Here is a 24,532-nt window from a genome sequence, read left to right on the forward strand (position 1 = left end):
AAACGAGAAGCTTGATTTCACGCGTAGTTGCCGCAAATATCCATGTCTCGTTCGTGCAGCGCGGGTCCATACGGTCCGAATATAAAGGCCCGAGGCGGCTGATCAGTCCTGGCGATCTCGATCGTGGAGTCACGATACATGTGACCTCACGTAATACTGCGATCGAAATTCGTGGGTTCATCATACCGAACAGCGGCTGGGCTTTCTTATGACGATGGTAAGCATAGTAGTACCTGATATAGGGCAGTCTACCTTGAATTCATCCTGGTGAACAAGGTGCCATGTCAGCTCAACCCAACGTCTGGCTTAGCATTTTGCTTGAATTCCTCGATCATGCAGTCTTGCACATCCCTGAGGGACTGGTGATTGGCTTCAATACCTGCCCTTTATGGGCAGTGTCCGTGGTTGCATGCATGTATTTCCCAAAGCACTTAGACGAAAAAAAGTTGCCGTAAATGTTAATTTGACTACACCAGGAGTGAGCATTAAGGAGCAGGCTTTGTGTATCTTGTTTTTGACATGTACCATATACCCGGGAGTAGATTGAGACTCCACGGTCACGCTCAGAGAGACCTGAGTTTCGTTGTCGGACTGGACTGACCTTCGTCGTCAGCAATGACAACGCCCAGCCGCTCTACTACCAGCATTGTAGATTGCACATCGCCTAACTTGACCAAGCCACGGAGGACTGAGTGTGGTGAATCGATGGGAGTATTCAGCGATAAGTCGGTGAGAGGATTGACCACACCCTCCACAAAAGTCCAGCGCGGCGTTGCGGGGTTAAACATGTGCGGCTCTGATGTGGGGATACGAAGGCACCTCGTCGTCATGTACATTCACTGCCGTCCTGGTATGATGCATGCCTCGGCATGTATAAGGCAGCCGTGGCTTGACATGCAAAAAGTGTTATAGACGGTACACTAGCGTAGCGTGCTTCTGGACTGTTGCGCCTGAACGAGTCTAGATATTTACATGGTGTTTTCGTGTTGCTAGGTATCCGTCCCCAAAAGAGCGGCGGAACGCAGAGGATATCTAACCAGAAGGAGTTAGCTCGTGGTACAAATCCCGGCGATGGCAGCCCAACCGCCACTGACGTAGTTTCTCTTCATCGTCATTTTGATTTCTCGATCTCCAGCCCTTTTCACATGCGAACCTAATTGGCGTTCCTGAAACACATCTCCACCGTTCCTGGACGTTCCTGGATTACGTTTCGCTTACAAATTGTGCAGAATGTAGAGTGAGGAGGACCTGATCTTTCACCATGATCGAAATTGACTTTTGTGAGACGAGAAATCAACGGCGACCTGATCCCTGGGCCGTGATGAGCCATGACGAAGGGGGTCGTCATGCCGCCGATGCATCTACGCTAGCTGTGGTTTGAACCAAAGTTCTCAAAGTTATGGCGTGAGAAGTGGCTTGTAAGGTAAGCGGTGAAAGAACGGCAAGCCAACGGCCACGTGCATCGAGGTTTGTATGCTAGCAGCTGACAGCCGTTCAGCGAGTCGAATTGGACAGCTTACGCTAATGGCTTTCGCGGCATGTCGAGCGCTTCATGAAGTGGAGGCGAGTGTTGATACGACATACCGTATACCGTAATGTGCGACTTCACAAAATACCACCGGTTACTCATCATTACCTTGACTATACATACTAAAGCACCAATCGTGCTTAGAGGCTTGAGGTGGGCCGTCTTGCTCATTGCATTGTAACCGAACCTAGAGGATTGGGTAATAGAACGGCTCGCAACAGACGGAGAACAGTGCTATGCAAGCGTTGACTAAAGGCGCACGAAGGACCAAATGGAATCTTCGAACATTCGATTTGATATGATTTTCCTGATCTCCATGAACGGCAGACATGTGATCTACAACGTTATCGAAGGTCCACGAGTGAGAGATCAGGTCTGCACCACCCTCTCAGTCTCCAAATTCCCTTGGTTCTCACGGCAGACACATACTGTACAGCACACCCTGCATCATGTCCGTCAGCATGCGCTATCAGGATGCTACAACCGTCGCACACCACTCATCCATTCTTCACAACATTATCGATGACCGGAATCTCGCAAACAGCCGATGCCGAATCCCTGCATAATTCTTGACCCACACACATGGCATTTATTCGGCATCTCAGATCCGTGAAGGAAGGGGGCACGGGGCACAAACCTACCACACCACACCAACCAACGGCGCTCGCATCAAAAGACGCAGGGAAGCCGAACCAAAAACGAAATAACACGGCGATAAGGAAGACCCTGTTTTTTGGTGGAAATCCTCTGAGATCTTGAGCGGGCTGTGCAAAAATAGCATGCGCTGTCAAGCTAAACTCGGATCAGTTTTGTTGTTATCAACATTTGCGAATTTGTGATTCAAAGGATACGAGTTGTCGCTGTATTGGTGGAGTTCGGCACAACTACCTAGCGCCCTAAATCACAACAACCCAAAACCATGCACAACGTGTATGCACATTCCCGCGAAACCAGAAACATGCGCAACACTCGACAATCGACGGTTCCCTTCTCTATCCAGCATCTCCCCCAAACACCACTTTCAGCCAAGATCACCACCCGGTACACTTCACCTCATCTAGCAACATGTTATGAAGATCCTTCAACCGGCTGCGGGGCTATCAAGCACACAACGAGTAATTAGCTTGGCAAATCTCCGTTCTAACATAGCCGTCAACAATTCAGATATGTCGATCTTTCCATCCTCCAGGGATACCTCTTTGTTCGACAGTTTTACGCGAACGCCAACGCCGAATGATCACCATCAGAAAATCTCAGGTGATGGCAGTGGTGTGTTGGCGATGATCAAAAATGCTGCCAACGGCCCGTCTAAACCTGCTTTTTTTCTCCTTTTGATGATTTGATCGCGATCAGCCAGTCCATTCAGGCATGGTAAGTGCCGCTGTAGGCGAAGCGAGAGTGCAACTGCAGCCATAGCGTAGCGTACATGCCTTACAGTAGTCCATCGAAGTATGCAAAGTGGGTTGGAAAATGAAGAAGATTCAGGGTCCGCTCGCACGGCGCACTATATGCGTTGGTCAACGTTAGTAACGTGGAGTGATGTGGGGAATGATTTGTTTGTGCTGGATGCATTAGGAAAGCACGGAGAGGCAGGAAAGTCACGTTAGCGGTCGTTGCGACTCGTACAACACACATCACACCCGCTCTTTTCGGCCACTAGTACATGGCTGAGTGTTTCAGAAAAGCGAATGCGGCCGCGCTGGATACGGGGTGGTTTTCAATGGGGCGAAGAATGGGGAAGGTCCTGTTCGGGTAGGTCGGCATCTCGCGTGGTACCATTTGGATACAGCGGAGAAAGGTACGAGGTATGTGGTGGCAGTGTTGAGAGGAGAGAGTGAATTGTAGATGCTGTGGTATATTTATGACGACGTAGGCGTAAGCATTCTAGAGGAATTCCAGAGACTTGTTGGGCCAAAAGGCTACTGGCACGATTTGATGTAAGATGATGTGATATGACTAAGTTGAATTGCTAGCTACATGAGAAAAAGACCCGTCATCTGTCCAGCTCAACACCACTGGTGGAGCGCTTACAGTGAAGCTATGGACAGGCGAGATGCTATACGTATATGCTATCGGGGAAAACGTATTTGGGTATTTGATAAAAGCGACTGGTGCCACGCTCCAGCACTTGGAGGTGATTGAAGAAGAAGAATGTGCGAGTTCGTGTTTGCCAGAGCGACCGTTCCATCCGTCTACGTCTATGTTGTGTTCGATTCGAGTGCTAGTTTTCGTGTTTCTGATGGTAATGAATAACGCCGTTCATGCTCCATGCCGTGGGGTAATATGACTCCGGGAATGTATAACAAAAGGAAAAAGGAAGAAGTGACTACTTTTCTCGGTGTCGTGTCCGAGCAGCAGTTACGGAGTGGCTGTGTATTTGTTGCTGACCGGTGAGTCAACTGCCACCAACAGACGTAGCCCGGCCAGGGGAGTACTCTCCTCTTCGACGAGCTTCCTCACGGATGTACTTCTCAACGTGCTGATCGGCCTCGGCTCGGCTTACACCAGCGGTAAGGTAGCCGCCGGCATCTTCTTCAAGTTCCAATGGAGTGACTACTCCAGGGCTGGCTAGAGGCTCTAGACGAGGGCTGGTCGGCTTTGGTCCAAAGCCCCTAGTTTGACGGCTGGTGTTGGCGAGAAGTTGTTGCTGGTAGAGGTACATCTGTCTCTGAACCTCGTACTGTCTGTTGCTTGATCGAGGTGACGCGGGCGAGTTAGGGCTGTCAGGGCCAGCAACGGGTGTGTTTGCTTGACTTGAGCCTTGCGAGGAGGCATAGTTTGCTGGGTGGAAGCGGGGCAGAGAAGGGAGCCTCAGATGTGCAGCAGGCCCGGTGCTGCTGGATTGTCGTGGGTTCATTGCTGGTCGACGTCTAGCCTGAGAGGGAATGTCGAGAGGCTGTGATCTGGGCGAGAGAGGCGAGCTGATAGCAGGCATGCTGCGGTCTGCTGTTCGAGAAGACATGTTTTGGTGGGAGGTATCAGATCTAAAGATGACTCGCGAAAGGGAAGGCGAGGTCGGCGGAGATCGCATATGACGTGTGGCGAGGAAACCTCGTGTGTACTTGGGAAGTGAAAGGGTGCGGCTCCAGGGAGGCTGCTATATGAATTCCCCTCAGATGATGTGAGGAGAGAAATGATCGAAAGATAAAGTACCGTGCTTCCGAGCAACAACGCACAGAGCAGCGGCGGTGTCTAATATATCTAACAGCGGGAGGGTCCAGCAAGGCTTGGGACTTGGTGGCAGGCCTCGGGGATGGTAGCCGATCTTATTGGAAAGGTACAGCGTTGATCTTCCGCTTGGAGGCGCACCGTCGTGCGGTAATCGTTCCTGAGAGGGTAACGACGTGATGCACGGCTCAAGTGGATCCCGTTTCAATTTGGTGGAAGCACGAGCGCTTGTTACTGGCAGCACACCAAGCCGGTGTCTATCAGTTGCAACAGGTGGCTGCGGGCCGGTTATGGCGGAGTACAGATGGCGCGTGTGTTTTCCCGAAACTTGGGGTCCACAATCAAAGTAAGCTGGAGTGCGTCGGCTAGTTTGAGGATGGCGCAGATGATTGAGAATTGTTGCTGGGCTGGGAGAGCTAATCTAACAGGTGAGTTGGAATGTGTGTGGTACCAAGTCCTCCTTTACATATCAACGGAGGACGAGGCCGTAGCTACGAGGCGCGCCATATTTGCAGGCGCTATTATCTCGTCATTAAACTTCGCAGGCCTTGGTTTCGCTCTTTGAGCGGGGCGCTCTTTTCCTGCCTCGCTAACCATGCGAATCGTCCAACACGCCTACTTGTGCAGCATGTCCATTATGACGCAGTGCAGCAACCGGCTCCTTTCTAAGACCGAACACGTGCCAGCCTTGGAATTCCCGGCGCTAAACGCGTGGTGTGAACACAGCACTGCAGACTTCGATCAATTGCCCTGCAGCTCGACCATCGTGTGGTAGGGCACCGTTGCATCTGCACCGGAGCCCTGCCGTAGGTTGCAGAAACGTCCTTTTTATTTTTCGCATTAGGCTTCGCGCGCGTGCTCCATCAAAGTACGGTCTGATGAGACAAATGGTAGCGCGTACAAGACATGACACCACCACACTGGCAGCAACGCCAAGTTGCTTCGACCTTGTGAACGCCCAACAACTGCGGCATTCTTCGCAAACAGCTGTACGGATATTGGCCTGAATCAGATCGCGAGAACGGGTCGTCATCTATAATGCGTCTTTTTCGCTGTCTATCCCGAAGTTGACCCTAACTTCGCCGAAAAATATATAGGCCATAGTGTTTTGAGCGCGAGCCGCTCGCACGGTACAAACAAAGCTGCACAATCCCATAACACCCAACATGATGGAACTACCGTCTAGACGGACAGCCGCTGGAGCCGCTCCTTCGCGCAATTCTTCCATCCTCTGCTGAGCACTTGCACTGACCGATGACGCCCATGCAGAAACCTTGATGTATGTGGCATTTGCTAGAGGGATCCGGCTATCTTCGCCGCACTACAATGCCGTCACTTAGTTCTGTCTCGGGCACAAGGAGAAGAGGCTTAGCGCGGCGACTAAATGGACCATCTAATCAGTTCAGTCATGCATCTAGTTGCAATGGAGAGAGTAGTACTTCCAGCCGTGGTAAAAGTTGCACCACGTGGTAGATCTCCCGTACGCGGCCGAAGGCTATATAATACTCTAGCCGCCAGAGTAGCCCGGGCAAATCAAGTCAGCACAAACATTACTAGGGGGAGCAAGAGCAACCAAAATTGAGGTTTGATGCGAAACACCGAGGCAAATTAACGGCAAACAAAGACTGCGTTGAGAAGGTGACAAGTGGTGAAGGCACCAACGAAAATGTCTTGGTCACTCATGCTACCTGCAGAAGGCCAGCCTTGCCATGAAATTGATTGATTTGTTGGTTGATGTCTGTCTCTGCAAGCCTTGCTCAGTATCATCTCGCGCCCAGCTTCTCCAACGCCCTCGCGCCTTGTTCCTCCCACTCGGCCTTTGATATCCACATGTTCTCTTTGTCGGCCATGATGTTCGCGAGCACAGCTCCACCGAGGAAAACCATGTGCCTTCGCCGTGGCGGATCTTCGATGCGGACCTTGAATTTCTGCCTCCATGTTAGCATTGCTTAGCTGGACACGTAGATATGTACCTACGTTGAGTCGCTCCGGGTTTCCGCCCAGAACCTTGGTGAGCCATAGCTGCTTGAGCTCCTTCTCAAGCCGACTGGGAAGACCTGGGTACATGCTGCTACCACCGCTGAGCACAATAGCCTTGTAGAGACTGCTCCTGACATCAACATCGGCAGCTTGGATCGTGTTGAATAGGAACTCGGCGATACCGGGCTGCTCGACGTCCACAAGATGCGGCTGGAACAGACATTCGGGAGCCTCAAAGCGCTCACTGCCCACCCGGATGACCCGACCATCTGGTAGGGTGTAGGACTCTACCAAGACGGTCGTGTCTTCGCTAAGGCGCTGGTCCAGCTCAAGGTCGTATGAGACATAGCAAAGCTTCTCCTTGATCTGACGGACGGTCTCGAAGTCGGCAGTTCGGTTGAGGGCGTAACCTCTCCGCAGCAGAAGAGCGATGAGGTTGCGGGTCACGTCGCGTCCGGCAACATCGAGACGACGTGTGAGATGATTGAGGACGGTGCTCTCGTATACGGGGACAATATGCGTGACACCATCTCCTGAGTCGACTACCACGCCGGACGACAATCCTTGGGCGTATAGAGCTAGAACGGCCTGGATTGCCACGTATACACCCCCAAAGCCGTAGCGCTCAAACATGACTTCACACATGGTTTCGCGGTTCTTGAGCGGGTTCATGGGCGGTTCGGTGAGGAGGATCTTGCGGCCGGTAGGGTCAAGGTTCATCTTGTCGTAGAAGGTGTAGTCCCAGACGTGTTGCATGTCATCCCAGCGCTTGACGATGCCATTTTCCATCTATTGGGCGAGACACTGTTAGCTCGCTCATGGCATGCAGAGGTCCGGGTAGTGCACATACAGGGTACGTGATCTGAAGCATTGAGCGCGCTGCCGCTGCCTCGTCACCGCACATTATGTCCTTGAGCTGGATGTCACCGCCATCTCGCTCTTCGGTTCGTAGGATAGGTCGGCCGACTATTGAGGGAAACTGGTGGTCGGGGAAGTTCTAAAGAGTAACATGTTAGCTTTTGCCATGTCACGTCTGGCGCTTTGTATGCCACATACCTGCCCGGCGTAACCCGCCTTGAGGAAACCCGTACCGCCATCGAGGACTAATTGAAGGGTAAGTAGAGCTCCGAACACAGAAGAGGAAGCTGCGCATACCAATGGGAGCTTCAGCCATCCTGTACAAAGCTCGAGAGGGTTGTTGAGGCTGAAGGAGTGGATGTTAGAAGCTGGCCGTAGCTCGGTGTTGCGTGCCTTGAGGTTGACGACGTTGGCGGGGCGCATGGTTGGCTAGGGGTCCGTGAGCACTCAATCGGGCAATGCAGATGCTCCCCTACAACTTGAGATGCGAACTTCACTTCAAGAATGTTAGAGTATGCAAAAGTATTACAATAGATGCACATGGAAACAAGACGAGTACAGTGCAGCATATATGATATGTCACGTCCCCTAAGGCCGCCGGTCCGGTGCACAAGAGACGTGTCTCTACTACCTGCTTCCTGTGCGCGGAATAACCAAGTCACTACACCTACAAGCCCTCTATTACACCAGAGCCTGTAAACATCATCTATGCTTGTTCCAGTTTTGTCGTTGACGACCGAGATGGTGGTCACCCATCTCATGCCACTTGCATGGTCACCCACCTGGGAAGTCGCGACTTGCGCATCGCTTAATACATGGTCCGAGCGTCCACTGCCCACTTCAATATCGTCTTGCGCCATCACGAACTTTCTCCTCAGCCAGTTCAACTAACAGCAGGTCAAGATGCCTTTCGTAAGTACGCCCTGAATTGCGCCCGCAATGTATCCCTCCATCCTATTGCCATCACGGCATCCCGCTTCGACGAAAGTCGAGTGGAGTCTTTGCGAGATGCTTCGAATGCGGGTTTGAAGCGCCAATCGCTGACTCTGTCAAAAGTCCAAGCTCCAGAAGAACGACGCCTACTTCTCGCGGTACCAAGTCAAGTACAAGCGCCGCAGGCAGGGAAAGAGTACGTATCCAACGAAGTGTTCAAATTGCGACGGCATCTAACAATCCGCAGCCGACTACTATGCCCGCAAGAGGTTGATCACCCAGGCCAAGAACAAGTACAATGCGCCCAAGTACCGTCTCGTCGTCCGTTTCACCAACAAGGACATCATCTGCCAAATCGTCCACTCTGAGATTGGCGGTGACAAGGTCTTCTGCGCTGCCTAGTATGTTCCACGCGACTCTGGCTCCGTCTAGCCCACAACTAACAAATCACAGCGCCCACGAGCTGAAGGCTTACGGCATCACCCACGGTCTTACCAACTGGTCCTCCGCATACGCTACCGGTCTGCTCCTTGCCCGCCGTGTCCTCAAGAAGCTCGAGCTTGACGAGGCCTTCACTGGTGTTGAGGAGGCTGACGGTGAGTTCACCCTCACCGAGGCCGCCGAGGTTGATGGCGAGGAGCGCCGCCCATTCAAGGTCTTCTTGGATGTCGGTCTCACCCGTACCTCCACTGGTGCTCGTGTCTTTGGTGCCATGAAGGGTTGCTCCGACGGTGGTGTCTTCGTTCCTCACTCCGAGAACCGTTTCCCCGGTTACGACATTGAAGGCAAGGAGCTCGACGCCGAGACCCTCCGCAAGTACATCTTCGGTGGTCACGTCGCTGAGTACATGGAGACCCTCGCCGACGATGACGAGGAGCGCTACAAGTCTCAGTTCAGCGGCTACATCGATGACGATATCGAGGCCGACGGTCTTGAGGAGCTCTACCAGGACGCACACAAGCAGATCCGTGAGGACCCCTGGAAGAAGGAGGATGGCGATGCCCCCAAGAAGTCCAAGGACGAGTGGAAGGCCGAGTCCAAGAAGTACAGGAGCAACAAGCTCACCAAGGCCGAGAAGGAGGAGCGCGTCAAGGCCAAGATCGCCGAGATCACCGCTTAAGCTGTTGCTTCCTCTTCGTGATAGTTTGTTTTACCATAACAAAAGCAAGGCTCTGGCGTCTGGGGATGACATGGGAAGGATGCCTGCCATAGCAGGATACAAGTACTGTACTTAGCCTCACGACCTCAATGAGATGATGAGACGGCACGCCGACATTGGCTACCACAACAAGATACCCCCTCAAAACAAATGTGCCCCTCCTGTTCAACGTGTGTGAAGCTTCCCCAAATAGCAACACGTGATACGCCCATGTGGACCGGCGACGGCCGACACCACATGGCGTGCTGTCGCGGGTTTGACCATGGTTGAGAGACCAACACGGCTTGCTTTTCATGTGCTGCCATGACGGTCAGCTGTTTCAGCGGCAACGGTAGCACCTGCGAGGGACATATAGCAGTCAGCGCTTTATTGGACGCGGTGCATCAGGCTGAGGGAGAGTGAGAGTGAGGCATGTGGATATGTGCCGATTCAGGGTGTGCGATTCAGGGTGTTTCAAAGAGATGTAGCCCACAAGTATATAGGCAATCCTCGCAGTCGATCATGATGTCCCGCAGGATCTTTGACGCGATAGAGCTCGGTGTGGAGAGGAGAAGGAGACCCGAAGCAATCAGCCGACACCTTTCGTCATCGCCCGGCTCTCGCAGCTTGCACACAGCAGCGCACGTTCGCCCATAACATCGCATCGGCCGAATATCGCACAGAGCAACTCTCAGAAATCGCGCAGCAATTTGACGTGAGCGCAACGAGTCGTTCAGGTCGCATCTAGAACGTGGGCAACGGCCATATCTTGAGGCTTTGCAGCATTTCCAATCGGCGGATTCGTGTGGACGCCCAGAGACCCCGCTGACTTCCGTGATCGCCTCACGGAGGCCATTTGCTGCAACAACCCTGACGCATGGCGAGGCCCCTATGTACGCAATGACAGCCATTCAGACACCCGTCGACACTGCGTCAGCCATGGAGGACATTCACGGAGTCGATGTATCGTGGCTGCACCACTCAACTAGAGGTAAGTGAGGCCCGCTTACCCTGGGTGGAGACGTCTCGGCTTCGCGGCGCAACCCTGAGCTCGAGAGGCCGTACTAACATGTTGCGCCTGAGCAGACCATCACCATCGCCAGCAGGCGCCCTCGTCGCCAGGCCTCACCAGAGATGCGCCTCCAAAGACATCGTCGCATGGTGGCATACCCGCCAGGCCCCGCCACGACGAGCAGCAAATTCCTGAGCCGACACCGGCGACTGCGAGACCCGCATCACCGCCGCGCCCGCCCCCAGCTGCTGCATCCAGCGCGACTCCGCCCCAGAAGATACCACCAAAACGTCCAGCGCTGCTCAGCCGAGGCAGTGCCGACAAGAACGCCAGTGGGACCACGCCACCCGACTCAAAGAACAACTCGCGCCGCAACTCGTGGATGAATAGCATCAGCTCAAAGTTCTCGTCGCAAAACTCGCCCGCGCAAACCACACACACTCAGGCCCAGGGATCGCCTGCCGCTGCCAATAGCGCCACTCATGCTTCTCCCTCGGCCAACGGTGCTCTGAACGGCATCCAGGCGGCATCGGGAGGCAGCAATGGCGCCCCTGAGCCCTACATCCCACAACAGCCCAAGAGCTCCTTCGTTGGGAACGTGCTGCGACGCCTGTCATCAGGTACACAGGTTGGCACCGCCGGCAAGGTCTACCCAAATGGAGGAATGTGCCCGCGAAAGGTCATGAATGTCGACCCCAACCGCGAGCGATGTCTCGTTCCTGAGCTGGATCAGAACAAACTGCGCAAGGTTGCATTCTGTGTCGATGTTGAGATTGCTGGAGGGCCAAAGTACAAAGATGACGTCGAAACAGACGACAAGAAGGTGAAGCGCAAGGACAAGAAGTTGAAGGAGCGTGGCGAGGGCGAGGCACTGAGGAACCCAGATGCTGTGGCCGAAGAGAAAGACAAGGATGGTGTCGTCGCCATTGCCCAAGAAGTCGTCGGCAACGATTCTGAGCCAAATCCCGAGGGCACTGTCTTGGACGAGGACAAGCAGGAACCAAGTAGGAAGAAAGAGAAGAAGAAGCGATCTGAGGCCGAGCGCAAAGAGCGGAAAGAGAAGAAACGCAAAAAGGCTGAAGAGAATGGCACAATCCCCATGGAACTCACCAGAGATGACGACAGCGCCAGTGCTGAAGGAATACCTGCTGCTTCCGGGGCACCGACTCCCCGTGCTCAGGACCGTCCGACGATCGACCCACTGCGCATCTACCGGAGATGTTGCCAGCTTCGCGAGTCTCCCATTCTCAAGCGCATCAGTGACCAGCTTGCGGCACCACGGGCGTGCTCCGTCGTTCAACCGGGCGTTGTCACTTGTCTGGATCTGACAGGGTCTAGATTGCAATTGGCAGATGTCTTGACTCTTTCCGACTGGCTCGCTATTGTGCCGGTTAAGAAGCTGTTTTTGGAGGACGCAGACTTGAATGACGAGAAGATACGGGTCATACTCGCAGGTCTCCTGGCCGCCAAAGTCCCAGAGCCTCCAAAACGGCGCGATCCGTCCAATGACGATACCCAGGACGGACTGTGCCAGCAAGGCTCATGCGCGGTCAAGAAGCTGGTTCTCAAGAACAACCCAAAGATCACAGCTGAAGGCTGGAAACACATCGCACTGTTTCTGTACATGTGCAAGTCCATCATGGCCATCGACGTGTCCATGATACCATTTCCCAGGTCTCGACCACAGGTGGCTTCTCCGCCAACTAACAGCACACAAGCACCGTCTCCCACCAAGGACAGCAGATCGGGAGATGTGGCTGAAATCTTTTCCAAGGCTATTTCCGAACGGTTGGGCGGTTCAGAGCTCCAAGAACTAGCCATGGCCGAATGCAACTTGACCTCCTCGAGCATCCGCAAAATCATCGACGGCTGCGTCATCAGCGGCATTCAACGTCTAAGTCTCGCGACGAACGATATCGACGCCGAAGGCTTGGAACATGTTCTGCATTACTTGCGCTCTGGTGTCTGTCAAGGAATTGATCTTGGTGGAAACGACCTACGATCATTGATGGACAAGATCTGTGACAGCATCAAGCACTGCCAAAACAGTCCGCTGTGGGCACTGTGCTTGCAAGACACTGGTCTCACCCCAGAAGCGCTCAAGACACTCATACCAACTCTAATTTCCCTACCATCCTTCAGGTTTTTGGACCTGTCGCATAACAGGGGTCTTTTCTTGGGCCAGACTTCGTTGTGTCTTCTGAGAAAATACATGCCTCAGTTTAAGGAGCTGAAACGGATACATCTGGTGAATGTCGACATGAAGCCCGAAGATGCTATCGCTATCGCGGAAATTCTGCCGGATTGTCCTCATATCGCACATATCAACATCCTTGAAAACCCGGAGATCACTCGTGTTGCAACTTCAACAGACGAGGAGACACAAGAAGAGGCTGCCGCACTATATGCATCGCTGACTCTGGCGGCTAAGTTATCCAAGTCGCTTATATGCATCGACGTGGACATTCCAGCTCCTGAACAAGGCGAAGTGATCAAAGCACTTGCGAAGCAAGTCGTAGCTTACTGCTTACGCAATATTGAATCCATCAACGAAGTGCCAGAGCTCCGAGCAGCTCCGAAAGAAGTCGAGGTTCCCGATATTCTCATGCGTCTTGTTGGTCCGGAGGACAGTGACTACAAGGAAACCGATAACGCGTCAGATACTGCGGACAATGACTACATCGTTGGGGGCACAGGCATTGCTAAAGCGCTCAGCTACTGTCTCTCTCATAAGGAGACCGATCTTCGCCGAGTGTCAGTCCCAGTCAGTGGTACCTCTACTCCGAGGAGTAGAAGCAGGGTACCAGTGCTTGAGGAGCCAAGCAAGGCCAGAGCCATGTCCAAGGATCTCCTCGAGACAGCACGGAATACGCGAAATAGGATTCAGCCTGCACTTATCAGAGAGGCGAAGGGTGGCAATGACCTGAGCTACCGTAAGTTTCATGATCTTTCCGTCGTACCGATGTGGCTAACATGTTGATAGGTCGTTTGCTTTTCCTGGACCAAACACTTCAAGGCATGATCCAACGCTTCGAAGACGAATACCCAGAAACGCGTCTTCAGCCATCTGATGCCGCTTCTACTACAAGCTCCAAACTCAGCAGCTCACCGCCCACTTCCGCTGTACCGACACTCGAGAACAGTGTGTCGACAGACTTCACAGCTGCTGAATCAGACGAAGACGAGCCCTCTACCCTACGCTCACGCCACAATTCCGATGTCTCTCTCGCATCTCGCCATATGTCGCTTGAGGAAGGACGTCTTCACCGATTTGGCCACCGCGTACGCACCGGTCTTCTCAACCCGTCACGTCCCACGACTCCCGACGTCTCCGAGAATCACGTCTCCTTCATCTCAGGTACGGCAGATGACCAAGGCCTTCCCGAACACCTTCTCGCCATGCGCGCGTACTTCCAGAACCACAGTGGTGACGAGATGAGGCAAATGATTGAGGGTAAAGGCTGGGAACAGGCTTTCAATAGCGTTGTGGAGAACGCTGAGGAACTGAGGAATCTCGAGAAAGAGGACCCACAGCAATTTAAAATCTTCAAGGAGAGTCAAATTGCAGCCTTGAAGAATCGCAATCCGGATATTTTTGCACCAGGAGAAAGGGAGGGGACGAATATGGAGGGGAATCGGGGGGATGACTTTGCTATCGAGGACTAATTATGAGGTGGGGAGTTCAGGAAGGGCTGATGGGAGGATTGGTGGTTACTGGGAAGTGTAATCAGTATAATTTCTCCACCGTTGACTTGAGCTTGAAGGTTGAGGCGCTGGAGCGCGCCCATCAGCTCAAGAGTTCATTCTTTGTAAATTTGTAACATACAGCTACATGACATGCTGATTCAACTATGATTCCCATATCACGATGTCTCTATCCTCGACAGCTGAAACACGTCACATCCGTTTCCTGCTATTCGTTGCGTTTTCCTGGGTCATCTCTTCTCGGCTTGATAGCCTCGTAGCCACAGTCTCAGATATGAAGAGGCTCTTTTGCCTTCCTGTTTTCCTTCTGATTCCCTCTTTTTTCTTTATCACACCCTTACTGAACTATTACTGGAAACTTATTGCTCCAGATACATGACTTGGCAGTTCTTTTCACCCTCGGCGCCTGGGTAGTTTGATTCTGCAGTAGGTATTTAAATTGGATCTATGGCGTGGTAGGTGTCGGCGTCGGTGTTAGTAGTGGTATAGGAACTGACTGAGCCATCTATACCGGCACCTCCGTCTCCAACGCTGCAGATTGGCTCAGTCGTCCCTGGGAACTTATCTGGAGACTGATGTTGTGGCGAAGGTCGCTCGTGGTTGTCGCGACAGTAGTCCAAAGGCGCTTGCGTCGCGTGCGCGCATGATGGGGCAAACATGTCACATCGTGACAATACTCGGACGCTGTTTAGACTGGAGCAGAGGGATGACGGTTCTAATGTGAGTTGGATACGAAGCTCGATCATGTGTTGATCAGGCAGTGAGCTTATCAGGACGACGTCCGGTTCTCAGCTCAATATATTAGGGTTCAGAGGAAGGGACTTTATTGCCTCGACCCTAGCCGTAACGGACCAGTATGCATATGTACATCATCATCTGTATACGCGAGCTAGGGTGTCGTATTATAGATCGAGTTGGCGAGGATAACGCTCAGATCGGACCAGGGAAATGACGATGTTTCAGAGAGTGGCACGACATGTATCAGAAGATCAAGAGCATATCGTAGTCAAGGGAGGTAGGCAAACGCGCCAAATCAACATCGCCATTTGGCCATCAGGCTCCAATATATATTGGCACTACCACCAAAACCATCTACATGCTTTCTAAGGATATCATAGCTTGAGCAAGTTACATGCCCACGAACACTTCTTCTAAAAGATAACCCAAGCAAGCGAATGACGTGAAATAATGCTGGAAAGATGCTTATGTGTCGTGTGCAATTCAACGAACATCATATACAAGATAAAAAGAAACCACCGGGACCCGCCCAAGCAGCACTATGATGCGTGAGTGGATAACCAGTGGAAGAGAAAAGATAACTTCCTTCACACCATTATGCACATATCCGACTCTTTCCAGTAAGGGTAGAGCCTACAAGAAGGGTAGCACTACACCCTTTCTTATTGGGCTTCCCCTGCCATCGACAGTGCTACCTTCAGCGCTGTATCCGGAATCGCGATCGACGTCGTCGTTGTCAAAGTCGATGTCAAAATCGGGCTCCTTCTCTTCCTCAGTCTCTTCGTCATCGTCGCCATCCCAGGCCTTCTGTGTCGCACCGCGCGAGTTCCATCGTAGTGTGCGGCTGATGCTATCGAACCATTCGGTTGGCTGCGAGAGTACGGTAGGAAATGGGTACTGCGAAGCGGCGATGGTGACGTGGTCGCCTTGACGGAGTTCGACACGACCCTTGCCGTCGAAGGCGCAGTAGGCGGTAGCCCGTGACTTGAGAGGTACTGCGATACGGAGGAGCATGCTGTCGTTAAGCAGCATGGGGCGGAAGGAGAGAGTATGCGGGCAGATGGGTGTCAGGAGGATAGCGGGAATATCCGGATGCACGAGAGAGCCACCTGCAGAGAGCGAGTATGCTGTTGAACCGGTAGGCGTCGAGAAGATAACACCGTCTGCTTGCACAACGGTAAGCAGGTTGTTATCGCCGTAGAGCTCGAGGTTCGAGACGTAGGGTGATGGGCCGCGGTCAATGACAAGCTCGTTGAGTACCTCGAATTGTTCAGCTTCGATGTGCTGAGGTGATCCTTGGGCAACGTTCTTCTGGTAGCGGTATACTGTGCAGGTGAAGCGCATGCGCAGATTCACACGCATACCAGTCTCGCACATGATCTTGTCGAGCGCTGGCCTGTACTGCGCGAATTCGAAGTTTGTAAGGAAACCAAGGCTGCCGAGCGAGAAAGACAGAATCGGCGGTACGATGCGCTGGAAGAGCCACGAGGTGAAAAGTACGGTGCCGTCTCCACCAAGAGTAAGAACAAGATCGAAGATCTCTGGGGTTTCCCAGCACAGGTCTGGTGTCCACCAACGAAGCATATTCTCGTAGCGTTTGTCTTTGGCTAGCAAAGAGGCAGCATCGAAGCGCTTCGACTTGCGCAGCTTGTGGTCTACGTAGACGTTCACTCCAATGTCTGAGCCGTAGCGCGAGGTAGTCATGAGCCATTCCGCCAACTCGCGCGTAAGGTATACAAGGTTGTTGTCACGAGCCTTGGTAACAATCATGACATTGCGTACCGTCATCTTGATGGGTCGACGTTGCAGTTGCTTCGATACCTCACGGACACTGTTCGCAGTCTGCACGAGTCTTGAATGCGATATTGTGTCATCCTCGGACATCTCTTCCATGACCTTTCCCAGGTTCACAGCCTTGTCAAACTTCTTATGGAAAAAGCATGGCGATGCGAGCGCAGCCATCTTGCTTGCAGAAAGGTCCGCAGAGTGCAATTCAAGTTCGGAAAGCGCTTTTGCAAGTTGCGAATGAGTGATGCTCTTTGATCGCGCATTCTTCCCTCCGTTCTCTGAGCCTTCCATGACGGAATCCATGGACTGTTGTGTCGCCGACGAAGGCGGAGGCCGAGACTGTAACGCCTTAAGAAGAGTCTGGCGGGGTATCGCGGAGTCGATTGATTGCGCGTTCTTGCGGTGCTTCCGAACGCGGTTCTCACCAAAAGACGGGATGCGCGGGAGGACGGAGAGGTTCTCGATGGAGGAGGACTTGCTGATAGCGGTGGGGTCTTCTTTGCGGGAGGATTCGTCCGATGTCAGACTGGCTGGGTGTTGTGTTACAGCGGGCGTACCGCCAATTTCTGTGGTTACTACCGATGCATTATACGGCGCGTCCTGGGGGCAGTGGACGCTGGTCTGCGGAGGCTGTGGAGACTCTGGGCGGGTGGGATTATTAAATGAGGCATCGGCATCGACGGGGTTAAGGTCGCGGTCGGAGAAACTTGAACTGGCCGCCTGTGGGGACAGGAGCGGGTGAACCTTGGCCGGACTAAACGGCTCCCCATTCTTGAGTGTCGCCGACAACATCGTAGCTTGATTATGCGTTACTGATCGAGCGCCCGTTAATCGCGCTTAGTCTTTCGGGGTGTTTAGTTGTAGACCTTGGCGGATAGGATATTAACCGGCGTTTTTGTTCGGCTGAGGCGGCAGGAATATGTACAGCGAAAGATGAACGTATCCAGACGGTTCTGTCGAAAACAATAAATGCTCCAGGCAAAAACGAAAGGGGGACACAAAGGAAGCGATGGATCGTGCTACTGCATGGGCGCGAGTCGTAAGGTTGTGTTTGTGATAGCTGCTAACGGTGACCGAGGTGATGTGACGACCAGCGAACCGTGTAACCGGAAGTGAAGGTAAAGATTATAATGAAGGAAGAGCCCGGCTCGACCTGGTTAAATAAGAGAGAAATGTACAAAGTGTACACGACTGAACGTCGTGTTGCCGAAAGAGCGAAGGCGCAATTGGGGGAAAGACAGTGGTGCAGCTTGAGGCAGGTGTTAGGCACGATGCGAGACCTACTATATTCAATCCGCATCTGCAAGACATCTCTGCCACCGCTATTCTGGAGCATTGCCACATCACGATCCAATGCGCCAGCCTCAAACGAAGGGTACCGCCCATCTGTAGCGGCTAGCCCGCCGTAAATTTTGTGACACCTCGCGTGTCACAAACTCGTGGGTCCATGCCGGAGCATCTACCAAACATAGAACGAAGCTTCATTCTATTCCGCGATCTTGACACAGATTCCAACGGCCTAGGCGGCCCAGAAGTTCCTTTCAGCCTGTCTTCTAAGGCACGCTCCACCGCATGGTCACTTCGCTCGACTGTCAGAATCCTTCGATGACCCTGAGCGTTCATGGCTGACAAGCGCTCCCTCATGGGAAAGTCTCAGTCATCGGCTCATACCGACACTCTCCGCGTTTGATCCACACTTCGTTTAGAAAAGCCACAGCGGGTATCATGATTAGGAGCAAACTGTATTCGAGATTCACTATGAATCGCATCGCCGCAAAGTTATGCCACCTGCCGGCTGGACTAGCAGAGATGGACGAAACAACCCAAATTTGTACTAGTCCCTCTATAATCATACCTCTTTGCTTCGAACTCCCATCTGGTACAGGAGAAGTTTAGGCGAGACAGCTTGCTCCTCGCTAATTGTAGACCTTTGCGACACACTTACTAGGCGAGTGTGTACTGCATGAAATCGCTGCCGTTAGTACCGATGGTCCACAGACCTCATACGCCACGCATGGCTGTTACATGGAGTCGAGATATGGCAAGCGTTTACGGCAAATGTCGCGTGGAACACAGAGTGAAGTGGGCTCATACTCGCTACCAGTATGGTTGCAATGACCGCCCCCGCGCCGTTTCTGTCCACTCACAGGCGGGTCAGCGTATGTTTGCCTTCAGGCTCAAGCTGGTGCTGAAACTCGCGCATGTCAATCTCCTTGGGAGCCACCCGAGAGCTCCCGAGACCTTCAACTGCCGGAGTGTTGCTGAGCACTGGTAACTTGGGGCGGCGGTCCGAAGCGCAAGAAGTAAACAGGCGCTTACGACTGTCTCGTGGCTATCTTAGTTGGGTATCCAGCATGAGTGAACAACATGTATGACTTGAGATGTTCCATCCAGAGTAGTAGACATAGTGGCAATGGCGAGTACGGGATGACGCAGAGGGCGAGGAAAATAAAATCGGGAGGATGTGACTGGGCGTGGGTGAACCTGGCTATTTAATAGAAGTTTAAACGCGTAGAAGTTGGCGAAAAAATCGTGGCACGTAACTGAGACGAAGTTTTGAAGTATTGTTGGGTGAATGTACATGACTTTACAGTCTTTTGGTATTCATCACATATCGTGGTATCTAGTGAAGTCGTAACGAAAAGAAATTCGACAAGCGAGACACTTATTGGAGAGCCTTGCGAGCGAAAGTAGGCAGAACGAAAGCTGCCTCGTGGATCTCCTTGCTGTAGTACCTGCAAAGTTGCTCCTCCTCCTCGGTGGACCAGCTGCGGAGGGGCTTCTTGAGGTCGCGGTTGGCGTCCTTGCTGCAGACCATGAAGCCGATTTGACCGGAGGGGTAGGTAGGGATAGTGGTGTAACCGTACTCGACGTTGGGGAAGACCTCCTTGCAAGCCTTCTTGAGGTTGACAATGAGGGGCATGTGAAGCCATTGGTTCTCGGCTACATGGGAATGTTAGCCATTGACCAGAACAGCACCTTCCCGGCGCGTGGAGGTCTTCGAAAAGTGAACTTGTAACGAGTGGACAAGGAGAGGGCTTACAACCTTGGGTGGTAATGACACCGCCTTCGCGGAGTGCGCCGTTAAGCAGCTCGAAGTATGACTTCTGGAAGAGAGCCTCAGCGGGACCCTCTGGGTCGCTGGAGTCAGTGATGATGACGTCGAATTCGCCCTTCTTGTCCTCGAGGAACTTGAAGCCGTCACCAACGATGGTGGTGGTCTTGGGGTGCTCGAAGCCGACCGACATGCCGGGGAGGTACTGCTTGGAGAGACGGATGACAGCCTCGTCAATGTCGCAGAGGGTGGCCTCCTTGACACAGTCGTGCTTGACAACCTCACGGAGGACACCACCGTCACCGCCGCCAATTACCAAGACCTTCTCAGGGTTGGGGTGGGAGTTCATGGCAAGGTGGGTGATCATCTCCTGGTAGCTGCTCTATCGTCAACCATTGTTCGTGCCTTCCAACTAGGTGTGACATACGAGAACTCGTCGCGCTCGGTACATTGGATGACGTTGTCGAGGACAAGGACGGTGCCGTAGTTGGTGGACTCAAAGATGAGAACGTCCTGGTACTGGCTCTTCTCGTGGTGAAGAACCTCCTTGACCTGGAGAGTCATGGCCTGACCGGGCCACATGCCGGAGATCTCGCGGAACCAGCCATCTATAGCAGAATAGTTAGTCATTGAGCCTGGATAGGGTGGGGTGTCCAATTGATTCGTGAATCTGGTAGAACGCGACTTGACTTACCCTTGATGGTAGGGTGTTCGATAGCAGGCATCTTGAAAAATCTGTGGGTTGAAAAAGAAGGGTAGAGTAGAGGACGTGATCGTTTACGGAAGTAAACAGAAGATTGACAGAGCTGTCGCCGGATATATATGGGGACCTTCAGGTTTGCGGAGTTTTTCCTTGTGTTTGCGTTGGGCACAATTTTCTAGGTCTATGCACGTCACTGGTCGCGCGCGGTACCTGCCCCGCCATCCCCCACCAAGGTCATCCCGGGAAGGTCCAGCCGCAGGGCATCTATATTGGGTAGCATTATCTCCACGACTGCCAGACTGGTCCACGCTTTACGACTGACATCTGACATATCTTTTCTGTGTAGTTGTCACGGACAGCCGGAGTAGTTGTAAAGCCGATTTGATGTAGAGGGTTCCTGGGGGATGGCTGCCTGATGACGAGGGCGGCCGTATGCCTGGCACTATCACGAAACCGGATACTGACTGCATGTGTGAAGAAACATAAAGAGATGGCCTACGATGAGTTTGCGAGAGTTATTGGGAAGTGCCAATACCACTGAAGTTATTCTAAGAACATACAAGCAGCGCAACCATGACCGAAGCCGCCCCAGTACAAGATTCGGCTCAGGAAGAGCGCAGTTCTGTGCAGCAGATTCTCGAGACCAAAGAATATGAAAAGAATCCCGAGTTACTACCATGGTACACCAAAGAGCTTGAGGAGCCAAGTCCTGCGACAAGAAACATTTTTGAGAAGTATAGCAAGATACCACCGGGGGACGTAGTCACTCATATTAAACGTGTGAGAGATGACGCATTTACGGTTGTGAGTTTGGGTACCCGTTGGGCAACAAGAGCACAACTGTGTTGACAATGTAATAGTTCCCGTATCCTTGCCTGGGAAACTGGGGCTTCTTGAATTTCTCCATTGGGGTGAACCCCGCCTACCAGGAAGTTCTCAGTCGGATCAAGAGCGGGGAGAAATTCCTCGATCTGGGGTGTTGTATGGGCCAGGATATCCGCAAGTTGGTTCATGATGGCGCCCCCTCAGAGCATATGTATGCATCCGATCTCAAGAAGAACTTCTGGGGGATTGGTTATGATATGTTCTTGGACAAGTCAACCCTGCAGACGCAATTTGTGGAAGCCGACATCTTCGACACCGACTCGGCGCTGAAGCAGATGGATGGGAAGATGGACGTGATCAACGCCGCGTCCTTCTTTCACCTGTTCGACTGGGACCAACAGGTGAAGGCAGCCAAGCGTGCTGTTCAGTTGTTGAAGCCAGTATCTGGAAGCCTTATTGTTGGACGACAGGGCGGCAAGCCTGAAGCTGGCAGTTTCGCACATGTCATGAAGGAGATGACTGCTTTTTGGCACAATCCTGAGTCGTGGGCGAAGATGTGGAAGCAGGTTGGAGATGAGACTGGAACAGATTGGGAGGTTCAAGCTGTACTTGGCGAGGAAGATCTATCAAAGAGGATGAAGACTAGTCTGGTGCCTGCTGGTACGAGATTCATGACTTTTACTATTCGTAGAGTGTAGAAGACTAGTCGGACGAATACATTGGCTGGCATAGCATCGTGGCAGCCAGATGCGGATGCGGAGCAGCAGCCAATGAGCGTCGCTTAGGGTCCGAGCAAGGAAGCCAAACTCAATCTGGCTTCATCACCACCATTGCATCTTCAATCTAGAAGCCATTGACACGAAACATTCCAGTCGCTCACCATACAAAGCCACCCCACAAGCACTACAATCATGGACCCCTACTCGCCCGAGGGAGGTTCGTTGGACCACCAGCCACACCAGCTCAGAGCCCCACTAATGTCTATCCAGAGCTCATAAACATCCACTCGGCCTTCCACGCTGGCGCCTACCAGCAGGTTCTCGACTTCGATACTTCAAATTTCTCCTCGTCAAATGCGCTTCCCGTTCGCGTCCTCCAGCTCCGCAGTCAAATCGCGCTCGGCCAAGCACAAGCCGTGTCCAACGAACTCGCATCCGAGAAGACACCAGATCTGATCGCAGTGAAGCTACTAGCCGACTATGAGCAGTCCAAGGACGTATTAAGCCAGGCGAAGAAGCTGACAGAGCAACATGGGCAGGACAACTTGACGGTGCAGCTTTGCGTGGGCATGATATTAGAAAGGGCGGGCGAGACTGAGGCCGCGCTCAATGTGTTGAGCAAGCACCAAGGCAGTTTGGACGCGTACGTCATGCAGATTCCTCTACGTGCCTCATGTTATGAGAGAGTCAGTGGCTAACGTCTAGGTAGCGTTGCACTCATCGTACAAATCCACCTCCAACAAAACCGCACAGATCTCGCTGCAAAAGAGGCTCAGCGTGCACGGAAATGGGCACAAGACAGCCTGCTTGTCAACATCGCAGAGAGCTGGGTTGGCATGCGAGAAGTATGTTCTCCTGTACGACCGTTACTATTAGGCTTACCATTAATATCGCATTCAGGGCGGCGAGAAGTACCAATCTGCATTCTACGTCTTCGAAGAGCTAGCCACGAGCTCTCAATCCACCTCCCCACACTCCCTCGTCGCACAGGCCGTATCAGAACTCCACCTCGGCCGCCTCCCGGAAGCCGAAGCCGCTCTACAACAAGCGCTTTCCATCGACGGCACTTCTGCCGACACACTCGCCAACCTCATCGTCCTTAACACGCTGCTTGGTAAGAAGGAGGACGCTGAGCAACTGAAGTCACAACTGCAATCTTCGGCACCACAGCATAGGGCTATTGCAGACTGGGCGAGCAAGAAAGAGGAGTTTGCAAAGGCGGCAGCAAAATACACGCCAAAGTTCGAGGTTGCCTCATAGGAGGAGCGGGTAGTGCACGGAGAGATGTATGCTGAGGGTAATGCTTTCGCGCATTTGGTGTCTACGGGAGTAGCCCAAGATTAGGCGTAGGGAGATATGGTTCGATGTACACCCCTCGAGATGAAAGTGACAATACTGAGTCGAGACTAGACGCTTGTCAGTCTCTATAGTGCATTAAGATTCGTCGAGACCACACATGGCTTGAGATATCATAGCAAGACTTTGAAAGTCCTCGAGACCGCAGTACCTAGACCTTCGTATTATCTGTCACTGATCTCACTCATACACTTTTTCAAGGGTAAACGACCACTAACCTCATCATTAGCAATCTCCAATGGGAACCAAGTACCCCACCACATGTATTCTACTCATCTACGGCTCAATCTTACCCGAAAGCGCCACGCGCCATTTCGTATGGCTGGCCTTACAGGCTGCCTGCAAGCATCTTACAGTTGGGAGATTACCATCTCAACAAACGTGACACGATAAGCATAAAGCGGTCAACGGTATGACCAGCCTTGACGAACTCGCATGCATGTAGACGGGAAGTCACCATCCTCCTGACAGCCAGCACGTGCGCAAGCTTCAAAGCAAGGACCTGATCGACGCGCCACGCGCATCTAGCGGTAGATCCACCCACGGCACCGGATTTGATGGAATTTCACCACTTCTTCCATTACACTAGCACTGTCCATGTTGGCACTACCCTTTTTCGAAGCGGTCAAGTTGCACGAAAGCGCGTAAAGGGATAATCCCTATTTTATAACCCACAAAGATTCATGTTATACGTTGCCTTAGCTGACACGTTGAATGCGTGAGAAGGGATGCATGCTGCAACTCCAACTGTCTTAGTGGCGCCGGGAGCTGATACATCCGGGACTCATGGAGACCATCTTGGAACGAAGCTTAGCTGGCCTTGCTAGCCAATGCGGGACGCAGGTCTTCTCCATCGGTCTGCGCTTTCCAGCCTACCATGCCCGTTGCGGTAACATGGGTGGCTGATTTTGGAACAGATTCGGTGTCCTTGAGAGTGTGGGTTGGGCGAGGGTCCTGCACGGCGCTTTTGAGATGTTGCGGCGCACGAGTGCGCGTTCGGCGGCACCCGTAAGGGAAGGGTCTTTG

General features: G+C 52.7%; 9 protein-coding genes across 9 annotated transcripts; 5 read left to right on the forward strand and 4 right to left on the reverse strand.

The window, feature by feature from the left end:
• Window positions 1-183: 183 nt before the first annotated feature.
• On the forward strand, window positions 184-673 carry CC77DRAFT_1022870 (hypothetical protein). The gene has a single exon (XM_018525559.1). It carries the CDS (start codon window positions 282-284, stop codon window positions 453-455), a length of 174 nt encoding a protein of 57 aa, XP_018383420.1. The 5' UTR covers window positions 184-281; the 3' UTR covers window positions 456-673.
• A 3,250-nt stretch (window positions 674-3,923) lies between these two features.
• CC77DRAFT_941329 (hypothetical protein) lies at window positions 3,924-4,463 on the reverse strand (the record flags this gene model as incomplete). Its single annotated transcript, XM_018534791.1, has 1 exon — window positions 3,924-4,463. One exon carries the CDS (start codon window positions 4,461-4,463, stop codon window positions 3,924-3,926), a length of 540 nt encoding a protein of 179 aa, XP_018383421.1.
• A 1,692-nt stretch (window positions 4,464-6,155) lies between these two features.
• Window positions 6,156-7,903, reverse strand: CC77DRAFT_1022874 (Actin/actin-like protein). The gene is made up of 5 exons (XM_018525560.1): window positions 7,832-7,903; window positions 7,733-7,779; window positions 7,527-7,673; window positions 6,674-7,465; window positions 6,156-6,624 (listed from the first exon to the last, which is right to left on the reverse strand). Exons 1-5 carry the CDS (start codon window positions 7,848-7,850, stop codon window positions 6,460-6,462), a joined length of 1,170 nt encoding a protein of 389 aa, XP_018383422.1. The 5' UTR covers window positions 7,851-7,903; the 3' UTR covers window positions 6,156-6,459.
• A 534-nt stretch (window positions 7,904-8,437) lies between these two features.
• On the forward strand, window positions 8,438-9,587 carry CC77DRAFT_1033298 (hypothetical protein; the record flags this gene model as incomplete). Its single annotated transcript, XM_018526789.1, has 4 exons — window positions 8,438-8,446; window positions 8,591-8,663; window positions 8,715-8,868; window positions 8,921-9,587. 4 exons carry the CDS (start codon window positions 8,438-8,440, stop codon window positions 9,585-9,587), a joined length of 903 nt encoding a protein of 300 aa, XP_018383423.1.
• A 622-nt stretch (window positions 9,588-10,209) lies between these two features.
• On the forward strand, window positions 10,210-14,384 carry CC77DRAFT_247163 (RNI-like protein). The gene is made up of 3 exons (XM_018530846.1): window positions 10,210-10,596; window positions 10,692-13,550; window positions 13,601-14,384. The coding sequence occupies exons 1-3, from the start codon at window positions 10,497-10,499 to the stop codon at window positions 14,281-14,283; spliced, it is 3,642 nt and encodes a 1,213-aa protein (XP_018383424.1). The 5' UTR covers window positions 10,210-10,496; the 3' UTR covers window positions 14,284-14,384.
• Window positions 14,385-15,337: 953 nt separating this feature from the next.
• CC77DRAFT_1022877 (ATP-NAD kinase) lies at window positions 15,338-18,093 on the reverse strand. Its single transcript, XM_018525561.1, has one exon. It carries the CDS (start codon window positions 17,638-17,640, stop codon window positions 15,694-15,696), a length of 1,947 nt encoding a protein of 648 aa, XP_018383425.1. The 5' UTR covers window positions 17,641-18,093; the 3' UTR covers window positions 15,338-15,693.
• Window positions 18,094-19,513: 1,420 nt separating this feature from the next.
• On the reverse strand, window positions 19,514-20,628 carry CC77DRAFT_1011227 (spermidine synthase; the record flags this gene model as incomplete). Its single annotated transcript, XM_018523698.1, has 4 exons — window positions 19,514-19,791; window positions 19,892-20,280; window positions 20,331-20,511; window positions 20,598-20,628. The coding sequence occupies 4 exons, from the start codon at window positions 20,626-20,628 to the stop codon at window positions 19,514-19,516; spliced, it is 879 nt and encodes a 292-aa protein (XP_018383426.1).
• Window positions 20,629-20,905: 277 nt separating this feature from the next.
• CC77DRAFT_1022880 (hypothetical protein) lies at window positions 20,906-22,285 on the forward strand. Its single transcript, XM_018525562.1, has 2 exons — window positions 20,906-21,410; window positions 21,467-22,285. The coding sequence occupies exons 1-2, from the start codon at window positions 21,180-21,182 to the stop codon at window positions 22,127-22,129; spliced, it is 894 nt and encodes a 297-aa protein (XP_018383427.1). The 5' UTR covers window positions 20,906-21,179; the 3' UTR covers window positions 22,130-22,285.
• Window positions 22,263-23,856, forward strand: CC77DRAFT_968632 (hypothetical protein). The gene is made up of 4 exons (XM_018535772.1): window positions 22,263-22,367; window positions 22,421-22,793; window positions 22,860-22,995; window positions 23,051-23,856. The coding sequence occupies exons 1-4, from the start codon at window positions 22,343-22,345 to the stop codon at window positions 23,408-23,410; spliced, it is 894 nt and encodes a 297-aa protein (XP_018383428.1). The 5' UTR covers window positions 22,263-22,342; the 3' UTR covers window positions 23,411-23,856.
• The last annotated feature ends 676 nt before the right edge of the window (window positions 23,857-24,532 follow it).

This window comes from Alternaria alternata (assembly GCF_001642055.1).
Source record: "Alternaria alternata strain SRC1lrK2f unplaced genomic scaffold CC77scaffold_17, whole genome shotgun sequence".
NCBI classification, from domain to species: Eukaryota; Fungi; Ascomycota; class Dothideomycetes; order Pleosporales; family Pleosporaceae; genus Alternaria; species Alternaria alternata.